At 53.6% G+C, this 14235-nt stretch overlaps 6 protein-coding genes across 6 annotated transcripts; 3 read left to right on the forward strand and 3 right to left on the reverse strand.

Annotated features, from left to right (window-relative positions):
* On the forward strand, nucleotides 1-894 carry J4E88_008524 (uncharacterized protein; the record flags this gene model as incomplete). Its single annotated transcript, XM_049402134.1, has 1 exon — nucleotides 1-894. The coding sequence occupies one exon, from the start codon at nucleotides 1-3 to the stop codon at nucleotides 892-894; it is 894 nt and encodes a 297-aa protein (XP_049252232.1).
* A 692-nt stretch (nucleotides 895-1586) lies between these two features.
* Nucleotides 1587-3046, forward strand: J4E88_008525 (uncharacterized protein; the record flags this gene model as incomplete). The annotated part of the gene is made up of 3 exons (XM_049402135.1): nucleotides 1587-1664; nucleotides 1877-2341; nucleotides 2396-3046. The coding sequence occupies 3 exons, from the start codon at nucleotides 1587-1589 to the stop codon at nucleotides 3044-3046; spliced, it is 1194 nt and encodes a 397-aa protein (XP_049252233.1).
* A 595-nt stretch (nucleotides 3047-3641) lies between these two features.
* Nucleotides 3642-5045, reverse strand: J4E88_008526 (uncharacterized protein; the record flags this gene model as incomplete). The annotated part of the gene is made up of 1 exon (XM_049402136.1): nucleotides 3642-5045. One exon carries the CDS (start codon nucleotides 5043-5045, stop codon nucleotides 3642-3644), a length of 1404 nt encoding a protein of 467 aa, XP_049252234.1.
* Nucleotides 5046-6156: 1111 nt separating this feature from the next.
* J4E88_008527 (uncharacterized protein) lies at nucleotides 6157-9089 on the reverse strand (the record flags this gene model as incomplete). Its single annotated transcript, XM_049402137.1, has 3 exons — nucleotides 6157-8030; nucleotides 8263-8439; nucleotides 8576-9089. 3 exons carry the CDS (start codon nucleotides 9087-9089, stop codon nucleotides 6157-6159), a joined length of 2565 nt encoding a protein of 854 aa, XP_049252235.1.
* Nucleotides 9090-9951: 862 nt separating this feature from the next.
* On the reverse strand, nucleotides 9952-12705 carry J4E88_008528 (uncharacterized protein; the record flags this gene model as incomplete). The annotated part of the gene is made up of 3 exons (XM_049402138.1): nucleotides 9952-11451; nucleotides 11640-12431; nucleotides 12481-12705. The coding sequence occupies 3 exons, from the start codon at nucleotides 12703-12705 to the stop codon at nucleotides 9952-9954; spliced, it is 2517 nt and encodes an 838-aa protein (XP_049252236.1).
* Nucleotides 12706-12989: 284 nt separating this feature from the next.
* Nucleotides 12990-13615, forward strand: J4E88_008529 (uncharacterized protein; the record flags this gene model as incomplete). The annotated part of the gene is made up of 7 exons (XM_049402139.1): nucleotides 12990-13026; nucleotides 13086-13108; nucleotides 13161-13194; nucleotides 13246-13280; nucleotides 13345-13371; nucleotides 13424-13493; nucleotides 13551-13615. The coding sequence occupies 7 exons, from the start codon at nucleotides 12990-12992 to the stop codon at nucleotides 13613-13615; spliced, it is 291 nt and encodes a 96-aa protein (XP_049252237.1).
* Nucleotides 13616-14235: the final 620 nt, after the last annotated feature.

Consider the following 14235-nt stretch of genomic DNA (forward strand, 5'->3'; position numbering starts at 1 on the left):
ATGGCGTCCCTCCTCAAAAAGTCGCTAAAGCTCGCGCTCATCCAACTCGCGTCAGGCGCCGATAAGACCGCGAACCTCACTTCAGCGCGCCAAAAGGTGCTCGATGCCTCAAAAGCCGGCGCAAAGCTCGTAGTCCTGCCCGAATGCTTCAATTCGCCCTACGGAACAAAGTACTTCGACAAGTACGCCGAGACGCTCCTTCCATCCCCGCCATCGGAATCGCAATCGCAGACCTTCCACGCATTGAGCAAATTGGCGAAAGAGGCGGGCGTATACCTTGTTGGAGGAAGCATACCAGAGAGGGACGATAAGGATACAAAGAAGCTGTACAACACAAGTTTGACATTTGCGCCTAGTGGAGAGCTACTTGCCACTCATCGCAAGGTGCACCTGTTCGACATCGATATCCCAGGGAAGATCAAGTTCAAGGAGAGCGAGGTGCTGTCGCCAGGCAATAAGATCACACTAGTCGACCTCCCCGAATACGGAAAGATTGCGATAGCCATCTGCTACGACATACGGTTCCCCGAACTTGCTATGATCGCGGCGAGGAAAGGCGCGTTCCTGCTATTATACCCTGGCGCATTCAATCTCACGACCGGCGCGTTACATTGGGAGTTGTTGGCGAGGGCTAGGGCGACGGACAATCAGGTCTACGTTGGACTGTGTAGTCCAGCAAGAGACATGGAAGCTGAATACAACGCGTGGGGACACAGCATGGTCGTTGACCCCAATGCGGTAGTGCTAGAGCAGCTTGATGAGAAGGAGGGTATACTCATTCGCGAATTGGAGGCGGGCAAGATCGAAGAGACCAGGAAGGGAGTACCACTGTATGGACAGAGGCGATTTGACGTATACCCTGACGTCAGCGAAGGTGGGCGATTCAAGGAGTAGATAGAGCAATGATACTAAATGTGACTGCAGAAGAAGAAAAGACTGTCTGAGATTTTACTATGGTACATCGTGCGAAGACATGTGCCGCCGTTAAAAAGTGAAATTTGACATGTTGCGTGGTGGTGGCAGGCAATGCCAGATGGCGCCTGAAACACGGGCAGAGATGGGGGAGTAGCACCAAAGCGAGGCCTTATCACGGGCGGCTTGGGGGGCACTTGCCAGGCGCACTCTGCCCAGCGGATGGGCGCCCTCGCTCTAATAGGCGGCCTACGCCACCCAAGTTGCACAACACACTGCAACAGAGATATGCACTGCGCGACAAAGACAAAATGCGCGCTGAAAGTAGACAATAGCTTCTGAAAGGCAGTAGACGCCTAAAAGAGACTGCGCATAACTTTCGCTTGCAGTTTGTCTGGATGCATCTTGAAAACGCGCCTTTTGTACAGGCTGCAGGCGCGAAAAGTAAGCCTAGATTTGAATTTTGGGGGCATTAATTTACTGGTCCCCCTCGAATGGGCTGGTGACTGCCCAAAAGTCAGGGCACGTTCGCTTGTGTTTGGGCTGTCACTTAAGGGAGCTATGCCCCCGACCCCCCGAAATTTCAGCGCTCCTCCGCCCTTCCCGCGCCCTCCCTCTTCAACCTCCCGCCCGTCAACGCGTCTTCACCCTCTGCCCATACCACGCCGCCCAACATGGTCCCCAAGAAGAAGACGCCCGCCACCGGCGAATTGCTGATCTCTGTTGCAGAATTCAATCGGACCAGAGACCACGTACGTACCCAATTCCCTTTTTGCACTCTGCAATCGCAATTGCGACACGCGCGCATAGCTCTGTTGTCGCGTCGGAACACCACGCGGTCAGCGCGCATTATCGCGCCACCATCACGTCGCCATATGGATACGTCTGTGTAACATGGATCGCGTAATCTACGCGACCCGATACATGGTGATTTTACAGTGCAAAAACTTACAATTACGCGCAGGTTCTGGGCTCTCTCCACAGCCTCCAGAATGGTCTCGTCAACGTACAGCACCAGATCACCGTCCTCATGGACCACTACAACAAGCACTGCGCATCAGTCCTTGGCATCGAAAAAGACGACGTCTCAACCGAGAACGATGCTATCACAAGTACCATCAAGACCGCCGCGAATGTTGTAGAGAGTGGCCAGAAGCTCATGGACAGCGTAGCTGGAGACGTCGGCGCGCCTGCTGAGAAAGCAATTGACGGCGTCAAGAGCAAGAAGCGCAAGCGCGAGAAGAAGGAAAAGGATCCCAATGCGCCCAAGAAGCCCCTCACTGCTGCTTTCCTCTACCACCAACACGCGCGCCCCATCGTCAAGGCGGATCTGGAGGCAGCGCTCGCTCCCGGTGGCACACTCGCTCCAGCCGCCGTCCAGACTGAGGTCAACAGGCGCTGGGCTGAGCTTTCCGACGCGGAGAAGGAGGTAAGCACACAATCACAAAACCCGACAATCGACGTCTCACTAACCCAATCGCAGGAATGGAAAGCATCCTACCGCAACTCCATGGAAGAGTGGAAAGTGCAAATGGCCGAATACGTCAAGCAGAAGGGCATCAAGGACGCCGAAATCGAAGAAGACGACGCGTCCGAGGAAGGCGAACCAGAAATCGAAGCCGAAGTCGAAGCCGGCGCCGCAGACACAGACGCCTCCTCGGAAGACGAAGACGAAGCGCCCGCCAAAGCCCCCTCTCCCCCCGCAAAGACACCACGCAAGCGCCAGAAGACCACGCCCGCTGTAAACGGCAACTCGATCCCCGTCTCCATCGCGCCCGCCACAGCCTCCACACCCGTCCCCCTGCCTACCTCGCGCTCCGCACCCCAAGCCACTACCTCGACCGCCCCCGCCGTCGCCGAAACCCCCGCAAAGAAAGACAAGAAGAAGAAGGAGAAATCCGCGCCCCAACCCATCGCTCCTGCCCCAGCTTCCTCTCACGACGAACCCACTCCCCCTGAAGAGACTGGCGCCGCGAAGAAGAAGGCCAAATCTGGGCGTAGCACGCGCAACACGGAGATGGAAGGCGATAAAGAGAACGCTGCGGCGGCGCAGGAGAAGGAGAAGGCGGATAAGGCTGGTAAGGAGAAGAAGCGCGATCGGAGTAAGAGGAAGAGCGAGGTTGCTTCGTCTTAGAAGAGCGGCCGACTTCCTGGTTTCTGATTCTGTGGTTGAGTCCTTGGGCTTTACGGTCGCAATGGTCGTCTGTACCTGTACATCTATACCTCCTGTCGTCGCTGTCGCTGGGTTCCTTTTCATGGCGAATGGTGCGGATGGATATTCTGCTTTTTTCTTCGCGAAGAGTGTCGAGGTGGGCTTAGTGAGCCTCCCATCCAGTGTATCTCAAATGTTAGCGGGACTGGGTAAACTGTACAACTAGTCTCCTGTCTACTTCATGCCTTCTGCGGGAGGTAGGAATGGAGTTTAGACATGTGTATCGTGGAGATGCGCGAATATTACTGGTCATTTTACTTGGGTGTTCGATTGCTTTCCCCTTCAATATGTGTGCGGAGATGGTGAGGTAGATGTGTTGGGTGAAAATGGGAGGAGGACGAGGGCTTTCATGTGTTGTATGGGTATTCATCAGAGGACTATGCTACAGTCAAACCCAAAGTTCATGTGTACCGAACACTAGTATACAAGGTCCAGGCCAGTCCATCTCTACCCAACTCCGCTGTACACTTCCCAAAGCTGGTATACAAGCCAAAGCCTCCCAAGTGGATATCAAACCCTAGCCCTCCATAGCATCAGCAAACACCTCATCCTCACTACTCTCCCCCACATCCACATCCATATCCCCCATCCTATCATCCACACCATCAAGCCCTATTCCCAATCTCACTTTGCCTCCCACATCCCCAACCATCTTCTCCTCTCCTTCAACCTGTCCAACCCTGCCCAAACCCGCCCCAACAACACCCTCAACACCTTCCTCGCCTAGCACCCCCCTCATAACACTCATCCCATACCTCAACCTCTCCTCCTTCACCTCTTGCAAATACTCCAGCGTCAACCGCGCACACTCCTCTTTCGCCTTCTTCCTGCCATAGATATTCCTCACTTCACCAATAGGTCCCTCGTGCTGTCCCGCGCCTTTAAAGAAACAACATACGCTGTGGAACGTAGGGTCGGAGGGGTGGGGCGTGTAGTTCCATTCTGGAGTCGGAAGCGCGAGCGTAACGGCGAGGGTGGCGACGCGGGAGGCGTAGGAGGGGGTGCCTGGAGGCGCGGGGGTGGGGGTTGTTGCTTGGATGGGGGGTGTGGAGGGGGAACTGGAGTTGTCTGGTAGTGGGGATATTGAGACGGTGTCTGGGTCGATGGGTGAGGCTTTCTTTCTCTTACGGATGCCGCCGACGGCTGTGTCGTCAGTGGGCCAGGTGCCGAGGGCTTTGAAGTGCTCGACGGCGTGGCGGGCGGCGTCTTGTCGAGCGGCCTTTTTGGAGGAGAACAGGTTGGAGATGGAGCCGAAGGGTTGGTCTTCGCCGTCGATGGTGATGATACAGGAGAAGCGTTGACCGGATTGGTAGTCGGTGTATGTGGGTTGGGGGGAGTCGGTTGCGCGCTGGAATTCAAGCAACTTCCCAACATAATTCTCACCAGGTCCCTTCTCCTCTTTAACCTTTTCCACTTCCCCAACCTTCCCCTCCCCCTCATTCCCTCCCTTCTTCTTCTTCCCCTTCCCACCTTTCTTGACCCTCCCCTCTTTCTCCAACTCCTCCAACACACCCAACGCCTTCTGACTCATAGCCTCCTTTGCCTCTTGCTTACTGTTGAACTTCCTCTCTTCCTCGAACTTCAATCCTTGCAGCTCTTCCGCATCATCTAGACCAGGAAAGCTCACAGAAACTGTCCATCCGGTCTCACTGCCTCCTCCGTAGGTGAAGAGTGGTTGGGGGATGCCGAGGGCTTGGTATTTTTCGTGGAGCAGGATGGTGTGCCGGGAGGAGCGGGCGCCGACTGCTACTGGTATGAGTGGAGTCGATTTCTGGTTGGGGGTTTTGGGCTTCTTTGAGGGAGGAGCAGATGTAGACTGCTTGGTTTCCTTGACGAGTTTTTGGGCTTCATGAGCGTCCTTATTCAGGTTCATAAAATCGTCCATGCTGACAACGCCGTCGAGTGGTGTACTTCCATCCATGGCTTCGGCATGCGTACCTCCGAACGAGGTCGGTGGCGGAGTGGGTGTATCAACTTCCATCTTGCGTTTCTCAGCCTTGTTGGTTGTGGAGGCTGTTTGCTCGTATTTCGTATCCGTCCTGATCTGTTTTTCCGAACTACTAGCAGTTGGACTTGAAGACGGAAGTAATGAACAAGAAGAACAAGAAGAAAGTGTCGGAACAATCAAGTATCTCTTCAAATCCTCCCCCGCCGTATCCATAGCAAAGTCCGCGAACGAAGTAGCGTGCCGAGCGCTTGCTGTTGTCGTCGCTTGAAAGTGGAGCTTTCTCGCTGTTTGCCCCGCTCAATGCGGGCAAGCAGGCGTGACCGCGCGCCAGCGCGTTTGTCCACTCGACGCGCCTTGGGCGTCTTGCAGCACTTTGGGCTGTAATGACGCCGGTGCGCACATGCGGTGTAGCGATAGCATTAGGTAAACAACATCTGTTATCGTGGCTGAGTGCAGCAAAAGGGATCATGCACATGCCCATGGACTGAACATCCAGGGTACCCGAGGCGCACCGCTTCCCTTGCGGGTGCGGCCGCGGCCGTTGGCAATTACGTAGTTTATCCATGGATTCCGCCTACATTACATGCCACAATGTCCTTACAGATCGTTATGCGGGATCGGGTGTAGCGTTTGTTGGGGCTCCCCCCGTAGATCAAAGCTTTTACATGTGCATATCTTGTCTATTTTAGGTTTGCATGCAGGTTGATCGGCTGTGCAGTGTAAGGAACGCCCTATCGACCGTTTAATGCCTGTGCCGGGAGTCTGACGCCATTGCCGTTGCTAGCGTGTAGTTTTGAGCGGCTCGGGTGTGTCTGTCAGATGCATGCGTCAGTGGGTCGGCCATGTTTCATGTATCTTCGCGGCGTCAAAGGGATCGGAAAAACTAAGGGCTGTTGTACGTGCAGGACACGAGCATTTTGCGATCAGTGTGTCGAGACATGTCGTACGAGATAGGTATCAAATTTCGCCATCGTGAGACCTCTATACTTTTTCGATAATCTAGCTAATCTTAATCTACATGATACATATGTAACCAACATAAAGTCATTTCATCGTAAGCGGCCTCAAGGGGGCCGACCGAGGTCTAATAACCTCTTCCTGTTTGGTCTCTCTCAACCAGACCCGGCACACCGTAGTCTGGACCGTGTGTTTGCTCTTCCAAGTGTTCTGTGCCAGCAACGGCACCACCACTCATGCCGTCTTGAAATGGGCTTTGGAGCCCGTGCAAACCCCAAAAGGTGTGATTCACGTTGGGGAAGATACCCGCCACTGAATCCTGTCTTTGACCGACTTGTTGATATGGGTCTTGGCCATGGACGATACCGTGATTTGCTGCTGCCTGAGCATGGCCATCATGGCTGAGGTAAGGGCGGTACTGTTCTGCTGCGTTCTCGAGGTGCGAAACGAGGTGTGCGTGCTGCCAGTTGGGTTTGTCCGAATAGCAAGCTGCATGGGTGGAATAGTGCAGATCATTGTTTGCATCCACTGGAATCAGCTGTCCATGTTCGCCGACAGCAAGCCCCATGGTTGCGAGCTCATCGTGCTCCAGTCCAGCAAGCCTATGCAATCCCTCATTTACAGTGCTTTGGTTAAGGAAGCCTCCATATACCTGGGGGTTGCCAGATTCGAAGTTGCCTCTGATGCCCACGTGCCCGCCGCTGAAGTTGAAGTCGTTGCCTTGTGTGTTCGGCGATGCCATGCCTGAGGTACGTGATAGTGCAAAGCTTTCGCCAGCGAACTCAGTGGTAGTGGTGGCCACCGAGGTGTCGAGGTGGTCTGGAGCTGGTTGCATTGATCCGGGAACATCGACGGAGAGAGGTGGTGGCAAGTAAGCATGGTGAGACTCAGTCTCGTATGAGTGGTGGCTTATATGTGTATATGCCAGGTCCAGTGGTAGTTGTGCAGTTTGGTAATAAGGCGTTGCAACTGTATGTGTAGACGTTGGTATGGTTGGAGTACGCTTGTGACCATCTTCCGTGTCTTCCGAATCTTCAGTCTTGGGGATCGCCTCATAACAATGTCTTTCTCTTACAGCTGACCCATGACCAGCGAACTTCACGGAACGCCATTCAATGTTGCCAACTTCTGCAGATTCGCTCGTCTGCTGGAACCTCCAAAGAACTATAGTGAGGCATCGGACCTCGCCTGTGTTAGCAACAACACCATATATGTACTGTACTGCTGCCAGGTGTCGAAGCGATTCTTCGGCACTTTCCTCGCTTCTGTGGGTCAGATTCTGGTTCTCTTTCACATGCCTCGCCCATGGCTGCGTCGTAAATTGCACGCATAGGACACCTTGAGAGCCTTGGGGGTCTCGCCGATATTCGCAAGTGGATCGCGTTTCTTCCCGGTCATGCCTCGCGCGGTCAAATTGCGGGTCGATTACGTTCTCGCCGCTGTTGTAAAATCGCGTCATGCATTCCACATAGTCGTATCTTGACAAGTCGGAATGCGAGTGAAGATCGAAGATGATGGTTAGGTCGGCATCTGGCGGCATCTCTGTCATCAAGGCAATAGATGCGGTACCGACCAACACTTTCCGACCGTTCTCCATCCATTCCTCGGTCTCGGATCGGAGGAAATCAAACTCGCGGTATTGATGGCGCCAAGAGGCAAGATCTACAATATCCGAGCTATCGAGCCTGCCATGCGATTGTGATTGAGCCAAACAGTGCATAGGCTGAAGATCACCCTCAAGGAGGATCTTGAAGCCCATGACTGCGAACGAAGAAGACAGCGCATCAGAATCCGGGCCGGAACCCAGGGTGAGGTCGGATTGTGGGCCGCTACAATGCGGCAAAACGTGCGGCGAGGAGGTACTGGAATCGGACTTGGTAACAGACTCTGTGCGCTGCGCATGTTGGCGGCCATGCAGCTGTGACGAATAGGATGATCGGGCGGATGTATTCGTAGATCGGCGCTTAGAGACGTCCTCTGGTGTGGCCATGTAGAGTAGGACTGTCGCGCAGGTTAGTCTCATTTTGGTAGTCCCTAGCGGAACCCTCCCAGTCACACCAGGAATAGCAACCACAAAGCCACCGCCATTGCCTTCTAGAAGAACTTTGGAAGATAGGAATGCTCTGATGACTTGAAACTGGATCGACGCATGCGGGACCGCCGCCCCGATCATGTGAGCGAATGAGAAGAGGTTGATGCCGATCGTTACACAATGTACGAGACGGGCACTCACCAGCAGGAACACCTCTGAGCTTGTCCTTCAGGACCTGGAGATGGCTGGAAACCTGTTTGCGATCGCGTCTGATACCGGTGTCTCTGTAAATAGAATCCTGGATCAGCTCGTTCCGCCCTCGCTGAGTGCCTTCGAGCATGTATTTCTTCCGACCCATTGGTGGCCATCGTACGAGTGCTGTGAGATGTTTGTCAGATGTTGGGCTGGAATCGTGAAGCTGCGTAATCATAGGTGGAGGGAGAATAGAGGTGGAAAACGCAGGTAGTGAGACAGAGGTACTGCGAGATGCGGTGTAATGAAAACGAAGACTTACCCGTCCAGAAGGCTTGTTCTAAGAAGTCAGGCCAGACGGTCTTGTCCTTCTCTTGCTGTAGTCCCTGTGCCTTTCTCATTTCCTGCTCTTTTTTCTCTGCAGCGTCTCTCGCGACGACTTCGGCCGGTGTGAGAGCTGGTTGCTTTTCGCGATATGTCTGGTACTTTTCTGACCGTTGAAGTAGCTTGTATAGTCGCCCGAGCTCGCATCTGATCTGTTTCTCTGACCTCTCGACGCCGAAGCCGGCCAATCCGATGTGTTGTGCGTGTACATTGCCGGTGTAATAGTTTCCTGTGGCGACGCTCCGCTGTGCGTGAGAGCTGTCGGAGGGGCTGAGACTGCTTCTTTGTCCCACTTGTGGCGAGGCTGTACTGCTATGAGTGTTGTGAGACTGCGCAGCGTAACGCTCCTGGAGGACGTCTCGATGTTGTGGCGATCCATCGACCGGAATACTTTCCAAGAGGGGAATGTCCGCCGACAGCCTGGACAAGGGCTGGGGTGACTGGACCTGCATGGCGGCTATGGCATGCAAACCTCAGAATATGAAACCAGCGATGATAAGTATGGATGAGACTTGAAGTACAAAGCAATGAATGTTGAGCAGTTGAAGCAACGAGTGTGGTGAATGAAGACGAGAATGTAGCTGGGTATGCGGCGAGGTTTGCAGATGATTGCATTGATAAAGTATGGTCCAGATGACGGGCCCTAGGCAGGAGGACTACATGATAGGCACGTAGGCCATAGCACCGACCGTAGGGTGCAATACGACTTCCGCTAGCCGGAAATTGATAGAGGGGCCAGTCATCGGGGTGACAGTCCAGTACCACAAGATTAAGATTGGAGTGCGTCGTGCCTTCATCATGGCCTCCAAAGAGTCCCAGTTCGACTTTCGGCCATTGATCACATCTCTCGTGAAACCTTTGCTGTTGTAATGGTAAATGTAGCGTGGTTAGCAGAGTGATCAAGGGCATGGAGTCAAACTGCCATCTGTTCGACAGTCACCTGATTGGCCATAGGCGAACAGAGCCATCACGGACTGCTCAAAGCAAGGATAGAGGTCAGTGTCCGCAAACAACAAACTACGTCAAGTCTGCATGATCGACAAACGTCTCGTTCATGGCTTCTTTACTCCCTTTGGAGTAGTCTGAAACGCCGTGTGGTGGCCATGCCCATTGATGCAATCCACTGGCGATATACCCTGTCGAAGCTTAGAAAACGGTGTTCTAGATATAGCGTCGTGCAGCAGGTCAAAGCACCCCTACTACTTCCTACGGACCGCGGCAAAGGGCGGCCTAGCTTGTGTGGCCGGGGAGCAAGGGATGGCGTCAAGGTATGACGGTGTCGCGCGCGCAACTCCTATCGGAATACTCTTGCGCTCAGTCGTCTAGATCATCGGTGCCTGCAACGTTAAACTTCTTGCGACCACCTTCTGTAAGGCGTTGCAAGGCGACCTTGTTGGCCTGTGCTCCCACCTTCTGTTGCATCTTCTCCAGCTCCTTCTCTGGATCATCAGACTCCGTCTCAGCAAATGCAAGGACCAGGCGACGGCCCAACAAATGTGTGTTCTTCAATGCGTTCATGGCGTTGACAGCATCGCGTTTGGTGGTGAACTCTGCGAAACCGAAACCACGTGAGGAAGCGTCGAACTTCTTGGGCACTCGAACGGATCGAAGCTGACCGTAAGGAGTGAACAGAGCACGAACATCCTTTTTGCTGGCTTCGAACGGCAAGTTCTTGATGAGAATCTTCGTGCTTGCCGCCTTCTTTGCTGCATCCTCGTTGCGGCGTTCTTCGGCGGCATCTGCGCCCTTGTGGGAAGCTTTGATGAGCAGCTTGTGACCTTCAAGATCATGCCCATCCATAGCTCGCAAAGCTGCAGTAGCAGTCTCGGGACTGTTGAACTCGACAAAACCAAAGCCCATGGACAGCACGCCTCGTTTGGGGTCGGTCTTGGTCTTGACAGTGGCACTCCGGAAACCTGCCAGAGGTTTGAACGCCTCCGTGAGACGCTCAGTTGTGGTGGAGAAGTTCAAGTTGCGCACGTACAAAGTGGCGGTGTTTGTAGCCTCGGGCTCAGGGTCGTCCACGAGCAGGTCAGTTGCAGAAAGCTTCACACCAGGCTGTGAGGACTGCAAAGGCTGGACAGACGGCGTGGTCTGCACAAAGTTGGTTGCTACACCTTCCTTGAAGAGATCCTTGGGGGCCTTTTCCAGATACAGAATTGAGTCTTTCATCTTCCGATACGACAGCGACATGAAGGCAGTCTTTGCTTCCGCGACGTTGGAAAACTCAACAATGGCTGTCATACCGGTCGGCGGCATCAGGAACTTGGTCACTTTGCCGTGTTCCTCGAACAGTTTGCGGAGCTCGTCGGCCGTTACAGTATGGGGTACGTTCTTGACTAGGATAGCCAAGTCACCTTTGGCGCTGCGTTGGAAGGCTTCCAGGTCGACACCATGCTGCGCAAAGTACGACTTGGTCTCCTGGATTATGTGTGTCTCGGCATGCGCTTGCCTGACTGCAGCGTCTGACGAAGTGGGGTCGAGCAGCTCACCCTTGCTGATGCCCATGCGACTTGCGATGGTGGACATGACTGCATCTGCATTAAGGTAGAGCGAGTTCCAATTAAACGTGGCCTTGACCGCCTGTTGTTTCCTTCTGATCTCCTTCTGCTTCTTGAGAGGCAACTTGGAGATCTCGTAGTCGTCGAGCTTGGTATCCTTCTTCGCTTTTGCGGAGACGATGTGAAGGAGGCGTCCCTGGAAGATGGTGTTGTCGTTGTCAAGGTAAGCTTCCACTGCATCGCTCGGGTTCTGGAATTGCACGAAGGCGAAACCTTTACCCTTGCCATCTGCCTTCTTTAACGGCACATGCACCTGTCGTAGTCAGCAACTATTCGTACAAGTGTACGTGTGTAAACAAGGAGTGGTTGCCGCTATCAGATAAGAAAGACATCTACTAAAATACTTTCCAAGGTAACCTCAGGTGCCGAAGCATCAGTTGTCCCTATCTTGATGTTCATCATTGCATGGGCGGGTAAAGAAAGAGATGTATCATGACTTACTTCCTCGAGAGCTCCGTGCTTGGAGAACTGTTCCTTAATCTCATCTTCTGTCACCTCGTAGTGCAGATTTCTGAGGTATAGTCGACCAGTCTCACGGATCTTGTCCTCCTCGTCAGGCGCGGCAGCAGTATCGGTCTGCTCTTCCGCTAGGGGTTGTGGCTCTGGCTGTGTGTCGGCAACGGCGGGAGAAGGCTCAGCAGGTGCGCGTGGTTGGGCAGCTGGCTTCGATGCTACAGCGACAGGAGCCGTGCTAGCTGATGGCAGTTCATCATCTTCCACGAGCTCCAACACCCTGTTTGTTCTCGACCGCAGCCAGTCCTCATCCGTGACAGGTCCTTGTTCGACGGCTGGCGCTACTTGTACGTCCTCCATCGCGTCACCACCTTCTACAGCTTCTGGTTGAATCGCTGCTGCGCTTGGTTCAGCGGACGTTGGCTGTGGGGCTGCTGAGGGTGGCGCGGTCGCAGGCTCTTCAGCAATCTTTGGCTTCTTCGAGATGACTTGATATTCATCGTCGCTCTCGTCCTCTGGTACAGCAATCGCCGGTACAGTCTCTTCAGCGGCTGCGACAGGTGCCTCGTTGAGCTGGGTGTCGCCATTGGCCCAGATACTGGTCTTCGACGGCGGCTGGTAGACCTCGAGGAACTCCTTCAGCTTTGGGTCTTGCTCGGCTTCCTCTCGTTTTCGCTTGAGGTCGTTCTCTTGCCGTTCCGGTCGGTACTCGTCGCTTACTGGGGCGCTCTTCTCGAGTTTCTGCTGCCGCCGTGACTTTGGCAGTTCCTTGTCGGCGATCTGTGCATGTTAGCCCCGCTTGTCGCCATGGTGGTCGCAAAGTACATACAGGTCGCGCAATCTCTGCGTAGATCTTGGTGAGCTTGATGAAGGTCTTGTTGAAGTACTTGACAGCCTTTGCAGCATCTTCGGGCGTCTTGTAGCCAACATAGCCGATGCGTCGGTGGTTGAAGAACTTTACGTCAGTGATGGGAAACTTGGCAAAGTGTTTCCGCACGTCATCTTCGGTGAAATGGGAAGGTAAATTCCTCACGAAGATACGTGACGACTCCATGCTGTAAAGCCTTGCCTGCCCGGGTTGTGGTGTCGTGGAAGGAGAAGTGGATGTCAGTGTCGCGTTCTGAAGAAAAAAGTGAACGACGCATGGGCCGGCAGCCCACTAGCGCGCATTAGGCTCACGGGGAAGGCCCGAGCGCAGACCGCCGCGAGCGCCTGCTCAAACATCATGACAAGGCCCTGGACAAGCCTCACTCAACCACGCGCATTATAAGAGCTCGCCTACTTTGAAGGAAGCTACACCAAACCACTCAACCTTTGATACACATACAGATCAACACCATGGCCAGCGACAAGTCAGATGCCCACAAGCAGGATGGTAAGACCCCTTGTTCCCGTCAACACGTCTGCCAAAGTACAAGCTAATGCAGTATGCAGCTCAAATCAAGTCCGCAGACATGGTACGGGATAGCTAGGCTGCTGCTTCCGGATTCATATTGACATGTGTGACAGAGCGACGAGATGCAACAAGAGGCCATTGAAGTCGGTAAGTCAACTGCTTTCGACATACCTCGACGGATACGCTGACATGTTGTAGCACAAACGGCTATGGAGCAGTTCACTATCGAGAAGGTGGGATCTCACTATCCGCTCAGGCCGAGACCATTTTAGGGCCGTACTGACTTTCGCCTTGTAGGACATTGCCCAGTACATCAAGAAAGAGGTAAGATCACCACACCCAGGGCTGTTGGAAGCGCGCGCTAATATCTCCGCAGTTCGACAGCCGGAAGGGCGCCACATGGCACTGCATCGTCGGCCGCAACTTTGGAAGCTTTGTCACGCATGGTAAGCTGAACCTTTCTATTGGAAACATTTGTTCAATGATAACTGACTGGATTGCAGAAACGAAGCATTTCATCTACTTCTACCTCGGTCACTGTGCTATCTTGCTCTTCAAGACTCAGTAGACAAATGCGACTGGACTAAGGCGCCCGTGACTTCTGAGAGTCTCATCTATCCTCTCTACTCGGGTCTTTTCTGTGGAGCCAGCATTAGGTCTCTTCTCATATTGAGAGACGCTGCCTTACTCTCGTAATATGGACGTGATCCTGCAACGGAGGTCTATGGGCTCTGCGATTCATCGGTGTTGACGTGTGAAGGATAATGAAGGGCTTGTACTATCCTACTCTTAATGACTGTCACGAGTCTCTTTTCCACAAGAGTGGCTTTAGAGGCTACCGCTCGATACCATAATGAAGAGTTGATGCTCAAACCCCATCAGCTATCTGTGATGTGCTTCACGATTCTGATCAGGTGACTAACATCCACTGCGAATCACGATGCAGGCGCAGCAGTCCTCTTCAGTAAGCGCTAGCCGTCGATCAACTCCTCGGCCACATTCAACGCTGGAGGTCATCACCCTAGCGACATGCCAATGATACCATCCGTGAACTCTTGGACTCTCTTCAATGCGATGATTATCGTACCAAAGAACTAACACATGTGGGGTGCGTACGTGGATATGTACATGTGATAGCCGCCGCGGACTTAGCCGCTAGCCCCCAGGCCAAGTGTGGCTGAGACGCAT

The sequence above is a fragment of the Alternaria novae-zelandiae genome, assembly GCF_023758075.1.
Source record: "Alternaria novae-zelandiae strain BMP 2774 chromosome Unknown scaffold_19, whole genome shotgun sequence".
Taxonomy (NCBI): domain Eukaryota; kingdom Fungi; phylum Ascomycota; class Dothideomycetes; order Pleosporales; family Pleosporaceae; genus Alternaria; species Alternaria novae-zelandiae.